At 38.7% G+C, this 20,243-nt stretch overlaps 1 protein-coding gene across 1 annotated transcript in view; it reads right to left on the bottom strand.

Annotated features, from left to right (window-relative positions):
* Positions 1 to 20,243, bottom strand: part of trsn (translin) — a 127,593-nt gene that overhangs the window by 68,944 nt on the left and 38,406 nt on the right. Inside the window, exons 2-3 of the mRNA XM_067148408.2 lie at positions 10,804 to 10,897; positions 20 to 232 (exon numbers count right to left, since the gene is read on the bottom strand). Coding sequence (XP_067004509.1) covers positions 20 to 232; positions 10,804 to 10,897 — 307 coding nt within the window. The remainder of the gene's footprint in view (positions 1 to 19; positions 233 to 10,803; positions 10,898 to 20,243) is intronic.

Here is a 20,243-nt window from a genome sequence, read left to right as displayed (position 1 = left end):
AACCTAAGTGATCACTTACCACACATCATAGCAGCCACATCTTCTCTGGATGCTAACTGTCCTGATTCCAGGTACACAGTAAGTGCTGCCAAGAAGGCCAGCCGCTGAATCACAAAACGCCAATGGTCATGGTACTTGTAATAATGGTCTACTGGTATTATTGAAGCCAACTTTGCAAATTGGGTACCAGCCACTTCAAATAACTTGCGAGCACGACTACAGCTAGCTGGAACTAGAAAACAAAGTATGAAAATGAGCATAATGCAGTACTTACATAAACAGAATATACAACTTGTCTTAACTGGTCAGGGAACAACAAGTGATGAACAGTAAAATTACATATAGAAACAAGGATAAATACAATGATTTTGTGTGTGTTACAATTTGTTTTACGTCTCACTGACACATATAGGTCTTATAGTGATGATGGAATGGGAAAGGCCTAGGGGCGGATAGGAAGCGGCAGTGGCCTTAATTAAGGTACAGCCCTAGCATTCGCCTGGTGTGAGAATGAGAAACCACAGAAAACCACTTTTAGAGCTGCCGACAGTGGGGTTCAAACCTACTCTCTCCCGCACGCAAGCTCACAGCTGCATGCCCCTGACCGCACAGCCAACACAATGACAGATTGCAAATAAGTGAGAGCGACAGAAAAGAGAGATGAGGACAAACCTTTTCTGTGTGAATATATGGAGTTACTTCCAATTGTCTTGTATTTTTATATTTGCCTTATTCTCCCTTTCACTTCTTTCTCTTCCCAGATAAACCTGTCACTGTGTTTACATATGCTGCCAATCTTATTTGTCACTTTCTATGTTGGACACATAACTAATGTTATTTTGCATAATGCTGTTAAATTAATCAACAGATTTGAGATGTCTCAAATTTTTCAACAGGAACTAACTGATCTTCACTAACATCCTTACTACAGCTAAACACAATTGTACATGTTGCTTTGGTAAGGAAGCAGCCATGGCCTTAATTGACAGTTCTAATTACAGTCTCATTTTGAAGACTAAAACATCATAACCATCAGTCTCATGTATTTACTGCATGTCTAAAAACCTATTTTATGGTGATGTCCATTTTGGTGCATATATCTGGATTAATTTGATTTGAAAGGAAATAACAACAACAGTGAACGGCCTCGAGAGAGGCCAGATGCAGGTTTTTTCTAGTACTGGTAGACGGCCTACAGGTGATCTGCATGTCTGTGAGGATGGGACCCTACCTAGGATGATTTCTAATGTTGAAGACATCACAAACACCCAATCTCTCTCGAGCCAGGCACATTAACCAATTAAGGTTACAATCCCTGACCTGGCTGGGAAATGAATCCGAGACTGCCTGGACCAAAGGCCAGCATGCAAACCATTTATTCATGACACTGAGCTAAAAGGAAATGGTTATGGCCCTAAAAATACCATCCCAGAATTATCCTGAATTTTGTACGAGAAGCAACGGCTGAAAGGAAATGGTTATGGCCCTAAAAATACCATCCCAGAATTATCCTGAATTTTATAGGAGAAGCAACAGAAAACTATCTTAAAAAGGCACACTTCAAATTCAAGGTTTCATGTCTCATGAATCTACACGTCATACTTGCAATTGTAGTAAAGGAAAGGAAGATGAGAAGATAACATCTGCAGCTTGAACCCCTCAATAAACACAATTATATTAACACACTGAGTTTTCTGGAGCTAATCCTTCTCGTATGCAGTACTATAGAGGTGATTTCCAACAATCTGGGCGGAGCCTTTAATAGCCAAGACGGCTAAATCACAGTAGAGATTCTTGGGAATGCCCACAGTTTTGAAAAACTCAACTAAGAATTTTGATATGGTTCCTCTTGCTCCAATGAAAAGTCCTACAACCCTTATACAGGAGATGATGTATGATTCTTTGAAGTAGCTGATGGTTAGTTCATAGATGGCTCGCTTCTCCATGTCTACCTCTGCTAGCTGAATTGAGTCGACCTAACAGTGTCCAGTGTCCAGAATATATGCAAAGTCCTTTTCTCGGTTGATTGCGATCATATCTATTCTCCGGTTGCTTCCACCGTCAGCAACACATGACACCTCTTCATGTACTTCATAATCTTTCTGGGGGAATGCTGCTGCAATTCTAGATCTTATTCTGTTGTGCCTAACATTCCTAAGCAAGTCCCCCCGTGGACATGAACCAAGAACATGAGCTAGAGTTTCAAGCTCACTACAGTGTCTGCAGTGAACTCCATCCCAGTTATGTCCAGGGAGGGCCCATACAGGAACCACGTTCTATTGCATTTTCAGCGCATCTTTCCACTCTGACCCAGTGAGTCCATTTAGGGTATCAATCCATTGGTTAGCCGATGTGTATTCCTGATAGAGGATGGCTCACTTACTGTGAGTTCTTACTGCACACCATCTGCTATACTCTTTCTTAGCATTTTTCTTAACTTCCTTGCACTAAGTTCTTAAAGTTGGGTGTTATCTGCATTTCTTAGGTCAAGTCTCTGAACGCAATTTCCTCTCTTCTACCAGATTGCGCAATGATGTTATGTACTCATTACCAACCTTCTCTAGAAAGTGACATATGTTCAGATGTTGAAGTGATGCATCCCATTCTGCCTTCCACAGCCCAAACCCCTTCATTTTCCTTGCAGAGTATAGAGAGCTGTCTGGCGTGTCTGCAAGTAACTGAAGAATTTCTTTGATTGTGCTTCTCACGATCTTCACAATTAGAATTAAAGAAGGTTCAACCTATTCAATACAAAGTGGGTTGTACAAGGTGTTCACAACATGTTATTTATTATTACTAGTACCGGTTTCGACGCTTAATGGCGTCGTCATCAGCTAGAAATCACAAAGTGGGCAGGGTACATAACATAAAATTGTATACATGATACATGCATTGCAAAGTACAAATGATTGACTGTTTTTACATTAAGAGCTAGATGAATAATGAGTAAAATATGATGGCATAATATAACTATAGAGGCGTTACAGCCTACTGAGGCAGGTAGGTATTGTACAATAAAATTGGTCTGATGAATGAGAGTAAAAGTCTTAGTATAATAATAAAACGATGCGGTAAAATTGTCCACTCTTCTGTTGTTATCAATGGAGATATATAAGTCCAGGTCCAGTGTTGTGTGTGGTTGGCAAGACCATCAAATATTTGTTTAAGGCCGGTACACTTGACGTTGAGTGGTTGAATAAGGTTGAAATTTGAGGTCGTCTCAGCTCAACATAGGTGATGAAGCTTGTTCAGCGTGCTGGTTGTGTGTTGTGAGAAGGGTTGTGGACCAATAACATGTTGTGAACACCTTGTACAACACACTTTGTATTGAATAGGTTGAACCTTCTTTAATTCTAATTGTGAATCTCAGTTCAATACGGGAAAATGTTCTTAACTTATAATCTCACGATCTTGTCAACATGAATTTTTACTGTGGTATTAGCGTTCTGCAGAGGGTATATAAGAGTGGGCCATATCAACTGATTTACAACCAAGCACTGATAGGCATCACTTCACTGTCTTCCTCTGCTTCATCACCGTCACTGGTGGGAGACTCGGCTGCTGTTTGTTCAGCAACCAACTCCTCCACACTTCTTTCCTATGCAGTGATCACAGAGAACATCCACGGGATGTGCAGGACAACGGTCGATGAAAAGAAGGATCTTCCTATTTTGTGCACCCATTTTTAAATCCAGAGCAATTAACTGCTGTCGGAAGAGATCTGAGGTCATCCAAGCTTTATGGTTGGCATCGTAGGCAGTAGGTATTGATCGCACATTCTTGAAGCAATGAGGCTTTTTAGATTTCCCTATCACTTTGGGGCGGAGCTTCTCAGAGCCATCAGCATTGGCTCCCAACATCACTGTGAGCTTCATCTTGCTGTGTTTCTCACCATGGCATTTATCTCCTTTGAATGCCAAAGTCTTGCTGGGCAACACACTGAAAAACAGTCCAGTTTCATCTAGGTTAAAAATGTTCCTGGGTTCGTAATCCTTGGTCAGCTCCTGCAATCTTCTATTGATACATTCTTCCACAGTTTCACCACTAACTGCATTACATTCCCCACAAACAGCTTTGTAGGTTAGGTTATACCTTTTCCTAAATCGGTCGATCCAGTCATTGGACACGCTGAAATTTTCAATGCCAAGAATGTCTGCCACTTTAAGCGCCTTTTCCCTTAAGAGCACACCATCAATTGGAATGCCTGTGGCTCCTGAAGTTTCAAACCAACTTTTAACAATTTTTTCCATTTTCTCGTATTTGCAGTATGATGCATACTTCCTTTTCTTGGAGTTTGGTCTGCATTCTGAAGCACTTGAGGTAATCTGTCCTCTGTTTTTCACAATTGTATTCAACATGGATACAGGAAGCTGCAATTCGCGTGCCAATGAAACACGTGTTCTGCGATACGAATCAACCTTTTCTAATATTCGAACTTTCTCATCCATAGTGAAAGATTTTCTTTCCTTTTTTTCTTCCATTATTAGCAGGAAAACAACAAAGCAATAACAAAAAAGGATTAACAAATACACACGACGGGAAAAAAAGATCGTGGCAATTCACTTTGACTGCTCGACTCACATAACAAGAACAAAAAACGTAACAAATAACAAAAATAAATGTGACAAATCAGCGACAATAACTTTAACAACTCCAACAACAAACACAAGTGTAAAACAATAACTGTGAAATAACAAACTCGGGCAAGACAAACACTGAATCACTTGATAACGTCTCCTTTTTGTGGCTTATCCTGTACTTAACAATAAAGCAAACACCTGATATCTTCTTTTTCTCCTCCTCCTTTTGCGGTTTTGTTGGGCTCTGGATTTTGCCATTACCCAGATACTGTAGTGCGATATTATACATGTTTTTGATTTCTTTGGGTGTCTGTTTACTTGCATTCACAAGTCATAGGATTATGGTGGAAAGTTTGTGTGTATGTGAGATTTAGAGAATTAATTCAACTCGTCGGATTTGAAAATAAGGTTTAGGAAGTTGTGGAAAACACCTGACATCAAAGAGTGCGCTGCGTTGGTTAAGCGGAAGTTCAATACTGAGTTTTCTAAGAGTTATTATAGCCTATGGTTGTTTGATTTGGTCGTCATCCCATAGTTACTCAAAATGTTTTAGGTCAGTTGCAACGCCATTTTACCTTGAATTTTTTCTCTCGAACGGCCTGACATGGCGTAAATGGCGGGAAGCATAAAATGTCGCAAACGTAAATTTGAGGATTTTAATACATTGTGAGCATAGGAAATCTCAGGGGACCAACAAAAAATGTTGTAAAAGACGGCAAAATGTAAAAGCCGGGAACGTAAATGCGGCGTAATACTGTATCTATCGGTGCAATGTAAAGCCAATTGTAAAAAATGAACCAAGGAGGCAATTAATGTATATTAAAGTCTTGGAGAAATTACAGGGGCAAGACCAACCTTTGTAAAATAGTTGCAGGAAACTGGGAGGATTCAAGGCATCAGACTGAAGAGGAAGTGTTTGTGATTAAGGTTTGGGATGGCATTAGCAAATCATGGGCATCCAAGTGTAGGAAAGGTCATCGCACTTGTCTTTACGAGATTAAGTGGAATTCTTGTAGCATCAAGCAGTGCCTATTGGACTATTATCTTGAGGTATGTAATAAATGTAAATGTGTACATCAAAACTGAGAGTAGTTAAGTTGCGAGTATATTGCACATTTGTGGTTTGTCCATTTCGGAGACATAGTTTATGACTAAGTGGCAAAATGAGTTATCATCGGATGGTGATTGTGGTTTTGTTTTGGGAGTAAATTCACATGGTTAAACTTATGGTAAATCATCTTGTTGGTGGTGTGAAAACCTGGCATGATACCCAGATTCATTTTCAGGGGTTAAATAGAAGCAAGTAAGGTGGTGAAGCAAATTTGGAGCCTCGTCAGCCTATGATCGTTGTATTGGGAGAAAAGAGTTCTTTCATGCTCAAACGAGTTACTTATTTCTGCAAGTATTTTCAGATGGCATCCAATTTCATTACAGTAGAACCTCGATAATTTGAAATCGGTTAATTCAAAATCCCGCCAAATTCGAAGCAGCTCTAGTTCCTGGAAACATGAGATACGGTTTTACATGTTACAGTATTTAAAATGTTTAATTCGAAATACGGATAATTCGTAATTTGAAGTACAATGTCGGCCCCATTACTGAAATTCAGACTTTTAATTCGAAACTGCCTTTACATTTTAAAACAATAGTATGTTAGAGAGTAATTTAAATTCAAAATTTATCTGCGTCATGATGGAACACGTGTTCTGGAAAGTGGAGGGGTAGCTTTCCGCACTTACACTCACTTCGGTGTGTCTACAGTGTGCTTCATAACTGCTAAGTTGAATGAAATTGAATTCTTTTGTATTCAATCTTTTAAGGAATGCCATAATATCACGCACCAGGCAGTGTGCGGAAAAACAGAATCCGCGAACAGTGGCGATGCTTTCTTTTAATGCCGAGCCCAAATGGTCTTACGGTTTTAAAGGAGAAAGTGCCAGCTGATGAATCGTACAAGGGTGGGGCTCATTGTACTGTGTTGCAATGCACACGGAAGCGAGAAAATTTATCCCCTCGTCATAGGAAAGTTCAATGAGGCACAATGTTTTAAGGGCGTTGGGCACTTTCCGTACAAGTATGAGGCATCTAAAAATGCAAACAGTACAGTAATAAAAAAAAAATAAAAAAAAATAAAATAAAATGCATTTGCACAGGGGAACCAGCATAATTTATTAATAGAGTAAATTAATGTATTATTTGGGTCCACCTTTTCAATACAAAATGTAAAGAGTTTAAATTACATAAATGATTAGGGACTAGTTTCGACCTAGTACTAGGTCATCGTCAGCCTAAAGCAAAATTAAAACACAAATACCGAAGAAAATAAACAATGTAAAAACACGTAAGGTCTCGTAAAAGTATATACCATGTGAGATATTGTGCAGCACTATGTTCAAAAATAACTCTCTGAAAGAGATTCATAAAAAGTCCAGTGCACATTAAAAAGATGTTATAGATAGGAATCCTTGAGTTTCTGGTTAAGGAGATTAGAATACGAGGACGGTTTGAAAAGTTCTCGGAATCACCGCTAGATGTCAGTGCTAGAGCAACGAGGTTCCCGCGTAATAATCACACATCCTTTGTGAGTGAACACGTGGCGCGTCAGTGCTCTAGCTGCAGGAGTGCGGTAGTGACGACTCGTTGTTGGTGTTCCCGCATAGTGATTTGTGACAATGGAAAAAACTGAGTTTCGAGCAGTGATTAAATACTTTGTAAAGAAAGGTATGAAAGCAAAGGAAATTCATGCAGACTTTCAGAACACACTCGGAGACTCTGCTCCTTCATTTTCAACTGTTGCCAAGTTGACCAGCGAGTTTAAATTTCGTCGGGAGAGCTTGGATGATGATCTGCGTAGTGGACGGCCAAAAAGTATTACGACTCCAGAATTTATCGCAAAAGTGCATAAAATAGTCCCAGAGGATCGTCGACTGAAAGTGCGGGAGATTGCTGAAGCTGTAGGGATGTCTTCTGAACGGGTATATTATATTTTAACCGAAGAATTAGGTATGAAAAAATTATCCACAAGATGGGTGCCGCGGCTCTTGACATTGGACAATAAACGCACCAGATTGGAAATGTCCGAACAAAGTCTGGCCCGTTTTCAGTGCAACCAACAAGATTTTTTGCGCCGGTTTGTAACTACAGATGAAACTTGGGTCCACTACTATACCCCAGAGACAAAACAGCAGTCAAAGCAGTGGAAACATGCTGATTCACCACCACCAAAGAAAGCAAAGGCAGTGCGTTCGGCTGGAAAGGTCATGGCCTCAATTTTCTGGGACGCAAAAGGCATTCTGCTGATAGATTATCTTCCTACTGGCCAAACAATTACGGGGCAATACTATGCAAACCTCCTAGACCAACTACAGGAAAAGATACGCGAAACAAGGCCTGGTTTGGCAAGGGAAAAGGTCATCTTTCATCAGGACAACGCTCCACCGCACACAAGTGTTATTGCCATGGCAAAACTTCATGAACTGGGGTTCGAATTGTTGCCACATCCACCTTATTCACCTGATTTGGCACCATCAGACTTTCATCTATTCCCCAAGCTGAAAATTTCCCTTGGTGGACGGAGATTTTCTACAAGGGAAAAACTGACAGCCGAACTGGAGAGGTATTTTGCAGGCCTGGAAGAAACTCATTTTCGAGATGGGATCAAGGCATTGGAACATCGCTGGACCAAATGCATTCGTCTACAGGGAGACTATGTTGAAAAATAAAAGCAGTTTCACCGAGGTAAGATACTTAATTCTAGTACATTCCGAGAACTTTTCAAACCACCTACGTATGCTGGCTCCTTTAAGATGCAGGTATCCAATTGAAGAACCACTGAGCTGAAGTTACGTCGTTATGAAATAAGTTTCATAATGATGGATCCGAATTGAACTGTGATTACAATAGACATAAAAACACATGGAATATCTTATAAAACGACGTAACATCATCACAGTTGTTCTTCGAATATACAGCAGCAAATTTAAGAAGCCAGCATATGTTGAATTCCTTGACCCACAACTGAAAAATTTCCATCCCTATCAAATTTTTAATGCTATACGGTGCACTGGTCTTTAATCGTAAATAAACGATGTGACTTTGGCTCAGTGGTTCTTCAATTGGATACCAGTATCTTAAAGGAGCCAGCATGATCTAATCTCCTTATCCAGCAACTCAAGAATTCTTTTCTATAACATCTTTTTAGTGCGCACTGGACTTTTTAATGCTATACGGCACCTGGACTTTATTCATAAATAAACGACGTAACTTCGGCTCAGTGGTTCTTCAATTGGATACCTGCATCTTAAAGGAGCCAGCATATTCTGATCTCCTTATTCAGCAACTCAAGGATTCCTATCTATAACATCTTTTTAATGTGCACTGGATTTTTTATGAATCTCTTTCAGAGAGTTAATTTTTTAACATAGTGCTGCACAATATCTCACATGCTATGTACTTTTACGAGACCTTACGCGTCTTTACATTGTTTAATTTCTTCGGTATTTGTGTTTTAATTTTGCTTTAGGCTGACGATGACCTTGCACATGGGAGCCAGCACGGTAGGAGCCAGCATAGATTTCTCCTCGCCTTTGATTTGTGCTTTTTGTTTTTTTTCTTTCATTGCGTGAGGTGATGTTTGTCAGTGAGTTATCCAAGTGCATTATTTGAATACTGTAAATGCACCTTCTTGCATACATTTTGGAAATAGTTTTTTTTTTAAATGGCATTTGAAAGGTTCAAACTGTGAATCAAGGTTAACTACATGCAGTAACGGGCCTTAGAATATTTTGTAACGCGGCAAAGGTTGGCACTTCTGAATTACGAATTGGCGGTTAATTCAAAATCACGTAATTCGAAGTCTGATTTTTAAGTCCCAACAACTTCCAATTAACAAGGTTTTACTGTATTTATATTTTATTCAAGTTACAGACTTCGAATGACATCTTTCTCTATTCCTCTTAGCATACAAATCTGCAGTGCATGAGGCCACAGGATGTACACTAGCATGGACACTGTTTGGATGAGTGCTGCAACTCCTAGTGGATTTAGCGTTTGGCCGACCTCAGAACCATCCTGCCTCGAATAACCAGTACTGCTAGGATCTGGCACAAAAAGTAGAGGATGTACATGCTGCTGCCTGGAAGATGTTGAGAACAGAGAATGGCTGAATGAAGGGACGATACGACCATTAATACATGCAATCAACTATGTTAACTCTGTGAGTGGCAGACTTTCTCCAAGACGAACCGAGGAACAGTTGGCGTGTGCTATGGTAGTCAGCAGCTTTGTGTTTAAGCCTATCTGTGTGCAGATGTTGAGTGAGGTGACAGGGCGGAGCCAAAGGAAAAGGATTACAGCCTGGTTAAAGACTGCCCAGCTGGAGTTCTGCTGTGAGAGACATGTATATTGCACCCATAAGACGATTTGAAAAGGGCACAATATAGACAACAATTAGTCGAGTGTGTTCATTTAAGGTTGAATGTAAGTGTGTGCGTGTGTTTGTTAATTGGGTCATCCTGAATTAATTTAGATCAGTAAAACAGACAGTGTTTCATTCATAACACTATGTTGTAATTAGATTTATACTTAATTCTTCTTGTAAATATCTTCCAAAAACTCAGGGTCGTCTTTTATGTAAGGCTGTCTTACATTCAGGCTAATATGTTTGTTAGATCTTTATTTTCTTGTATTTACTCTTTTAAGTTATATATTTATATTTTGGCCATTTATAAAATGAATTGGCAACTTGTGTATAAGTTTTAATGACTGTAACATTTTGTTCTTTAATTTCTTTTAATTGGACATAAACTAAATTAAACCCGTATGGTGATACATGCCTGGATTCTTCGGTTTCAAAGAAACACAAGCTATTGTTATCAATGGTATCGTTACTAGAATTAGCATTCTTTTTCTTTGTGTAACACATTCCATTTGTGTGCTATTCGGAAGTTTTATCAAACCATGTTCAAACTCATAAAAAGTTACATTCCGCTTCCTACGAAACAGCCACTCAGCAATTGATAAAGTCCACTTACATTGTGACAACAGTGCTCAAATTGCTGTCATGCTACACAACACAGCCGAGCAAAGATTTAACCAGCCTATCCTGCTTAGCACCGAGGGTCCGGAACAGGTGAAGCCTATAACCTTCCACAATTCTGAGGCCATTCATGGATAGTACAGAGATGCTATTCTGTAATAACCTGCCCTATATCTCAATACTCACTTTCCTTGATACCGCCATCTTGGTGAATGCTCTGGAGAACTGTCAGGATCTCTCTGGCTGTCTGTTCTATGTCCTTGACTGAGGCACGAATGTCCTATAAAAGAAAGGATTAAATCACTTCAACTGTCAAGTATCTTATGACTTGATTGATCAATAAGTATACACTTTCTATGAAGATCTAGGTCTCAAATTCTAATAGACTTTCAGTAACTTTTACTGGAAATAATTTAGGATCTAGTAAAACTGAATAAAAAGACAGGAAGAAAATAGTCACAGCTATCCATATTGGCCAATTAATCCTAACAAAGTAGCTGGAATAAATCAATAAAGAAAGCTGCAGCTCCAACACGAATAACCAAATAACCATTAAGAAATCACACATAAAGGCAAGACAAAGCCATATAAGCATAACCTCTAAATAATTAGCAGAAATGAATTTTGACAAGACGTGGGAAATAACCGATGGATAACAGACAAGACAAAAATAGTCTACAACAGGTGAAAGAAAATTCACATTACTACTTTGCCATCTGGTGAGGGGTTAGAGAAGTTTCAGACTCCAGGTTGGTACCCCAAATCTGTATTGGTACTGCCAGGAGGAAAAAAAAGACTATATGACTTAAATGTGAGCAACAGTTGGGGAAGGTTGCATGACGTCCGACAATGGCAGACAGAGCGATGATAGGATGGTGAACTTATAAATTTGGTCATCCCTCCTGGTAAGGGAGATATTAATTTTAAGGCTAGGTCTTGGTATGTAATACACTCACCAGCAAAAAATGCGAAACACTACATAATTCAGACAAAATTTAATTTTAATCCATTTGAAACCTTATATAAATGAAATGCTATGACATTACAACAATATGGCAATGTATCGCAAGTTAATTAGCCCATTTGAGAAGTTTCAGCGTAATAACTGATAAACATTGCTGATGTGACAAGTCACAAATACTACTGTTTCCCGCCTTTTGACCAGAATAACCACAAACACCTGCCTTTAAGGTTTATTGGTGCTTACTCATGTAGACATTACGACTTGTCTACAACATTTAGTCATGCTTCTTAGATCATAATGGCTCTTTCATATGAAAACACAGCAAGGATGGTAGCATTAGTGGAGGACATATGCCATGTAGCAGACATTATAGGCATGTCTTGTTCTAATGTGTACAGAGCTGTTAAAAGGTACAGAGAGGACAATATCTACACCAGGAGGCTCAGTTCTGGTCGTACGAGAAGCACTACTGAGCACTGTACCAGGGGTACATCTTCTCCGGCTAGTTAAACTATGAGCCTTCTATATTAAGTTAAAAGAAGGTATATAATGGTTCCACCTTTCAATACTATTAAAATAAGAAATGTAAGTTTACATTCCTATTTAATTAAAATTGGTACGGGTTTCGACCAGTATTCATGGTCATTATCAGCTAATTACAAATAAGTGTAAAACAATGCATAGAAAAAAATAAAATGTAAAGTTTAGATAATTCTGTTTGGTTTCTGTTAGTGAAGCACTAAAATCTTTAAGGAGCACTGTGTGTTGAAATATAGCCAAAAAACACAAATAAGATGCACAGGTAAAATGAAGTTTAGATGATGTTGTCAGATGCAGTTTATGGAGCACTAAAACACATAAAGGAGCACTGTGCGTTGAGATTTCAAAGTTATGTAGAAAATACGTATTTTTAGTTGTAGTTTATGAGGCACTGTATAATTTTAGAGATTAGCACTGCGTATCAATAGATCCAAATATAATGAAGAAGTCGTAGATCAAATACGTCAAATACGTATTTAAAAGTACAGAGTAAGTTCTTGAAGAGTTCACTTGAAGTTTATGAGGCACTGTATAATTTTAGAAATTAGAACTGCGTGTTGATAGATCCAAAAATTATGTAAAAGTCGTAGATCAAATATGTACTTGAAGTACGGAGCAAGTTCTTGAAGAGTAGATAGGCACTATGCTTCCAAAAGTTACATAAGCTAGATTAATTAAGTTATTGAAACATATGACATAGAAAAAACAACTGTGAAGAGAAAAAAAATACTAAAAGGCGCAATATTGGAACAGCCGAGGAGCGTAAATGATGTAGCGTGATATATCTTGAAGGTAGCTGTTAGAATAGCGTGGAATAGCGTAAAGTATAAATTTGAAAGTTAGAGTGGTCAAAATCATTAGAGATGTTTGAAAATATGAATCAATTAAGAGTGGAAAAAAGAATGTAAAAAGAATAGAAAAAGTTGAGATAGAAAAATAACAGAGAAATAAATGAGGAAGTAAAGTTGTTTAAGGTGGATAAGGAGGATGGGTTATAGGAAGTGGAAATTGTTCGTAAGAACTATATAAGGTCTGGAATATTGAATTTGGGTTTGTAAAATTAGCATTTTTGATGAAGCAGATAAGAAAGTTGAATAAAATGTCAGGTTTTTCAGAAATGTCATTTAAATTTAAATTTGGGTTGAAGTATTGGTCAATAAGGAACAATATGAAATTCTTATCTCTTTATGAGCCCTCTCTCAGGCCATCTATGTAAACAAACTTGAACTTGGGAACTACAAGAAACTTTGGTCTTCAACTGTTAGATGTCTCTACCATCCCTTTATTTGTTCCCTCTAGCATGCTAACTCTAATTATTCCATAAAGGAATGTTTATTTTTTCAGTTGGCAAACCTTCGGTTCTGAGGATTGTTTTGTTTTTTTACTGAAGTTGTCAACAATTCAGCCGGTTCCTCTTCGATTACAATCAACCTATGAAATACTTGTAAATATTTTCTCTAGCCAATTAAAATTGAGGGTGTGTACAGGAATCCAGCCTATCAGTAAAGAGTTCTGGAAGCTTCCCCTTAACCCGCCAGTGGTCGCTATATGAGATTTTCTCTCACATTATTTTTATTGTGATATTACTTCACAGTGATGAAAGGGAGGTGACTGTTCCGTCTTCTAGCTGAGTTTATAACAGTCGTGAGTAGAGCGATTCACATTTGTAGGGTAAGCACCCTCTCCCCAAGTCAGAACAAAGGTTCCTATGTGTCCACACACGCTGCGTGAGAGTTTCTCTCATCGCACGACTAATAACGTTGGTGTTATGTTGAAGTGGAGCGGGAAACTTACTCCTGTTGTAAGCGTTAGCATTTGTATTATGAGCACTTCTTGTTTTTGAAAATGTTATTGTATTCAGAAACCTTGCTTTGTACGAGAATATTACTAGATATAATGCATGTGTGAGATTTTATTTTTTTACAACTTCAGGACGGAAGTTATTTTTATGTACATTGCATATGTTCTTTTAAGTAGTAATCTGTATATTTAATAAACAGCTTAAATATATAAGGTAGAACTTGCGTATCATTTGAGTAGTAAATTTCAGCCTTATGCCCCACAAAACTGTGAAAAATGTCATATTTATTTTAATGTGAGAGAAAGTTTCACGCCGCGACCACTCACGTTACATTTCGGCTAGCAACCACCGTATGGTCTGAATTGCCCCAGTGATTGTGAGTGTGGTGTGTCCGAAGGGAGGCAGGGGTGCAGCCTGTGCGAGAAAGGCCCAGTGACTCAAGATAATGGCAGAATTTTCTTAGACGTGTGATAGCTCTTACGGATAATTAGGGGGGAAGATTTCAAACCTCTTTTATTTCATATAAAGTTCTAAATCTGGTGGTTTAAATGTAGAATATTTGGCAAGTCTGAGAACTACGTTCTATTCCCTACTGGGAAACAAGTAACGTAAGGGAAAGAAGAGTGTCGACCCTCTACCGTATCCCATTCAACCTCCAATTTGGTAAATCCTTTTGGCAGTAATGTTTCTCATTTAGTCACCCCGGTATAGTATACTATTAGCCTCTGTATCATGGGGCCATAAGCCCACTTATGGTTTTAACAATTTCTTGAAGGAGTGCAAGAGTTTCTCGCCTCCTTGCGTTTTGTTTATGGCCGGTCATGTGCAACCTTTCTCTTTTACCATTAAGGATATGTAGTATGGGCTATTATGCCCCTGTGGGTAGTCTCTTCAGAGTGTAAAATTTTCCTTGTGTTGGTTCCGTTTGGGGAACAGTGTACTCTATAAATGTTGAGCAATAGATTAGCCTATATTGGTGCAACTGTGTATAAATACTTTCATGTGAGGACAATCGATAGGTTGTCATGTGGAAATTGGAGTGCGCCATAAGAAACTAATGCCTCTGCGAGGCGGGATTATGGTATATTTGGAGCGCAGACTCCTAAGTTGTGTAAATGACCGGAGCAAAACATGTTCTTGTAAAATATTGTTCCTATCAAGAGCAATAATGCTCTTTTCTATGTAAATCAACAAAATGATAATTATCTCAAGTTCTGTACCTGATATTCAGACTTCCAAGTCCCCTATATTGTTAGAGCTGACAAGCTCATTAATATTGTTGTTATTCATTCAAATTTTGTATTTATCAATTTATAAACACACACGAAGAAAGAAGGAAAAAATAAAATTTTGAAATTTATTATCTTAAAAGTTGCTTGAATCAATATGTCCAGCCATTCAACCAATACACTTCTTATCCCTCTGTGAGCCACGACATTCCCATAACAAGTGGTAGCAGAGCGTGGTTGAATGGGCCTCGACAAAGACCCTCTTGATGGTTTTGTCTAAAATTTGGATTTGAACACTAGAAATTTTTTGGTTTTCCAATTTTTCAAAACTTTATAATAATGTCTTTCAGTACGTCTGGCTCTAGGGAGGTTCTTGCTCCTTAGTATTTTGCAAGGAAGAGATCACTTATGAATTAGCTATTGATGATGGTGCTTGTTGTTTAAAGGGGCCTAACATCGAGGTCATCGGCCCCTAATGGTACAAAATGAAATAACAAAGTTCAAATTAATCCACTGACCAAAATAAAATAAAAAATGTCATGAAGAATGAATGGATGAACATGAACACAACAAAAAAAAAAAACCAAACAAACAGTGGATCAGACTCAAAAAAGACCGTAAATAAAGGTATTACTGACCAAGGGACCACTCATAAAGCACAATGATGCTTGATGCCTAAAGGGGTGCAAAATCCATGTCTAAGGCCCCGCAGAATGGTACATGTCACGAGTAAAGTAGAACCATGGTATTTGTCATGTTGGGGTACTAATCAAAAGTAGCGAAGACTCACGGTGTTCCACACAAGATGGTACTACTCACAAGTATTGTACTTCGTACAGGTAGCGCAGACCTATGGTGTTTCTCACACAATGGCGCCACTCATAGCCAACGCAAACCGATGAGTTTCCTCACCTACGTGTACTAGTCACGGATGCCGGTCCCACGGGCCCCGTGGTGTTCCTCACATAGTGGGTACTAATCACAAGCAACGCAGACCCACGGTGTCGCTCATATAGTGGTTCAACTCGCAGGCAATGCCCAGAACAGCGGTGTTGCTCACATGGGTACGACGCACGGGTACTGGAAAACCCCCAGGCCAGGCTCTATACTGCTACTACTCACAAACCTACTTCGTACCTAATATAGTGGTACTATAATACCAATATAAATGGTCCGTTATTGGACATTATAAATTTTCCAGCTAACTCATTCTTGGTTGCCAGCGTTTCGCCCTCGTGTGCTAGGCTGGGCTCATCAGTTGGTACCTAGCACACCTACCAAGACGCTGGCTAGTGCATATCGTGAAGGCCACTGCGTAGGCTACTTGGAGCCACCGGCAGTGCCAATGCACTATGAGAGACTTTGTGTCTTTACCGAAACTTGATGCCTGCTTGGCCATCAAATGATATGGATGTTGATTCCCATAGGGAATCTGAAATATTTGTCCCGAATGAGTAAATTTATAATACCAATATAAATGGTCCGTTATTGGACATTATAAATTTTCCAGCTAACTCACTCTTGGTTGCCAGCATTTTGCCCTCGTGTGCTAGGTTGGGCTCATCAGTTGGTACCTAGCACACCTACCAAGACGATGGCTAGTGCATATCGTGAAGGCCACTGCGTAGGCTACTTGGAGCCACCGGCAGTGCCAATGCACTACGAGACACTTTGTGTCTTTACCGAAACTTGATGCCTGCTTGGCTATCAAATGATATAGATGTTGCTTCCCATAGGGAATCTGAAATATTTGTCCCGAATGAGTAAATTTATAATACCAATATAAATGGTCCGTTATTGGACATTATAAATTTTCCAGCTAACTCATTCTTGGTTGCCAGCGTTTCGCCCTCGTGTTCTAGGTTGGGCTCATTAGTTGGTACCTAGCACACCTACCAAGGCGCTGGCTAGTGCATGAGTTAGCTGGAAAATGTATTATGTCCAATAACGGACCATTTATATTGGTATTATAAATTTACTCATTCGGGACAAATATTTCAGATTCTCCATGGGAATCAATATCTATATCATTTGATAGCCATGCAGGCATCAAGTTTTGGTAAAGACACAAAGTCTCTCATAGTGCATTGGCACTGCCGGTGGCTCCAAGTAGCCTACACAGTGGCCTTCACGATATGCACTAGCCAGCGTCTTGGTAGGTGTGCTAGGTACCAACTGATGAGCCCAACCTAGCACACGAGGGCAAAACGCTGGCAACCAAGAATGAGTTAGCTGGAAAATTTATAATGTCCAATAACGGACCATTTATATTGGTATTATAAATTTACTCATTCAGGACAAATATTTCAGATTCCCTATGGAAATCAATATCTATATCATAGTAGTACTACTCGCAAGTACAGGCAACCTATGGTGTTCCCTGCGTGATGGTACGAATCAAAAGTAGTTTCATGGTTCTAATTCAATCATCCCTTGGTCGCCCCTTTTAGTCGCCTCTCATGACAGGCAGGGGTACCGCGGGTGTATTCTACATGTAAGTCCCCCACCCGCAGGGGGTGAATTAGCTATTAGAAAGGTTCAGTTTGGTGGCAGAGTTGCGACAGATGGGTCTAGAATTAATAATATATTTGGTTCCACCTATTCAATACAAGAAACTTATTAATGAAAGGTTACATTATAAGTCAATCACAATTGGGACCGGTTTCGATCTTTAGTCAGGGTCATCTTCAACCTGTCCTTCAAAAGGTGCAAGGTAAAAATTCACTGGTAAATAACAAGAGAACGTAGAAAACAAAACTTTTTTCACATGACGAAAGTTCAGTATCGTATAAGAAAGATGCACTGGGTATTCAAAAGTCTTTTAAATTTTTCAAAAGGTGCAAGGTAAAAAAATTCACTAGCAAATAAAAGATGTAGAAAACAAACTTTTTCACATGATATAGATGTTGATTCCCATAGGAAACCTGAAATATTTGTCCCGAATGAGTAAATTTATAATACCAATGTAAATGGTCTGTTATTGGACATTATAAATTTTCCAGCTAACTCATTCCTATGCCTTTGCTGGCAGGACCTAGCGTTTACAGTGCACTATGTCTTCTGGTATAGGCTAGAGCAATTTTGTTACTTTCATAGATCTGTCTCTGTCTTATCCTTGGCTTTGACGATATGAAAGTGACTGAGGTATGAGCAATGCTAGTAATGCCAATCCTTACGCAGGCAGTCCCTGCTATGAATGGTGTGAAAATGTTGCTCATAGGATCGGTTGGTGTATGCATTTCAGTGGGCTTGGCAGACTGATATGTAGCAGCAACTCTGGCTCGGTGAGGAAAGCAACGGGAAACTACCTCACTCCTCATTTCCCTAGTACGCCTCTTCAGTGATGCCTAGGCCATCTATGACAGCTGATGGCAGAGCGGTTGAGGATCCCACTAGCATTAGAGCTGACAGACTGAACATACATACAACTCATTCCTGGTTGTCAGTGTTTCACACCCGTGTGCTAAGTTGGGCTCATCAGTTGGTACACAGCACACCCACCAAGACCCATGACTAGTGCATACCATGGAGGCCACTGCGTAGGCTACTTGGAGCTACCAGCAGTGCCAATGCACTATGAGAGACTTTGTCTCATTACCAAAATTGAAGCCTGCTTGACCATCAGATGATATAGATGTTGATTCCCAGTATATCTACAGTAATCTATCTATATCTATATATCAAAAACTTACAAGTTTAAGTTTGTAAATGTTCGTATTTGGAATCTCCTTTAAAAATAAACATGTATTTTTTGTTTTTGTAAAATACCATTAAGAGGGGAGAAAAAGGGTGAAAAAAGGGGTTAATACCTTTTATGAGGATACCTATATATAAAAAAAACGGAAGATGTTACAGACATGAAAATTGGAATTTGGAACCTCCTTTAAAACATAAAGAAACATGTATTTTTTCTTTTTGGATAATCCAATTAATGGGGGATGAGCAGACTAACAAAGGGTGGTGAATTTAAAAAAAAAAAAGAGACAAAATCTACAGTATATCTCAGAATGCAACATGTTACAGACGTGAAATTGGCATTTTTAATCTTTTAAAAATAAAGAAACATGTATTTCTTGTTTTCAGGAAAAACAAGAAGGGAGGGGGGGCATGTAAAAAAAGAAATGAAAAGCTGGTTGAATGTCTTTTATTTCGATACTGGTATCTCAAAAACAGAAGATGTTACATAAGTTACATGAAAATTGGTATTTGGAGTCTCCTTTAAAAATAAAGAAATACATTTTTTGGGGGGGAAAATTCACTTAAGGAAGGGGGGATGAAAATTGAAAAATTACTTGAGTATACTTATGTCATAAAACCTGAAGTTGTTGCAGACATGAAAATTGGTATTTGGAATCTCCTTTGAAAATAAAAACACATTCATTTTTTGGGGGAGAAAACAACTTTTTCCGTTTTTGGAAAATTCACTTGAGGGGGGAGGATGAAAGGAAGTGAAAAAGTTGAATTCCTTTTATCAGGATACTTATATTTCAACAACTGAACGTTACATACGTGATGATTGGTATTTGGAATCTCCTTTAGAAATAAAGGTACAGGCATTTTCTTGCACGGGGGGGGCGCTTAATAGGGGAGGAGGTTTGAAAAAGGAGTTGAATTCTTTTTATGAGGATACTTACAACTCAAAAACTGAAGATGTTACATACATAATATTTTAAATTTGGAATCTTCTTTCAAAGTAAAGAAATAGGTATTCTTTTGTTTTCAGAAGATTCACTTATTGGGGGGGGGGGGCGGGGGGTGAATGAATTGAAAAATTAGATGAATTCTCTGTGTGAAGATACTTATATCCCAAAAACTAAAGAAGTTACAGACATGAAAATTGGTATTTGGCATCTCCTTTGAAAATAAAGAAACAAGTTTTCTTTTGTTTTCGAAAAATCCACTTGAGGGCAGTGAAAGAACTGAAAACTTGGTTGAATTATTTGTACGAGGATACTTATAAGAAGAAAAAAAACAACTAAAGATGTTACAGACTAGAAAATTGCTATTTGAAATCTTCTTCAAAAATAAAGGAATGTGTATTTTTCATTTTTGGAAAATCCACTTTGCTGGGGGTGGGGGGAAGGACTGATAA

Source organism: Anabrus simplex, chromosome 5, assembly GCF_040414725.1.
Source record: "Anabrus simplex isolate iqAnaSimp1 chromosome 5, ASM4041472v1, whole genome shotgun sequence".
Classification (NCBI taxonomy): Eukaryota; Metazoa; Arthropoda; class Insecta; order Orthoptera; family Tettigoniidae; genus Anabrus; species Anabrus simplex.
This window is presented reverse-complemented; position numbering and strand designations above follow the sequence as displayed.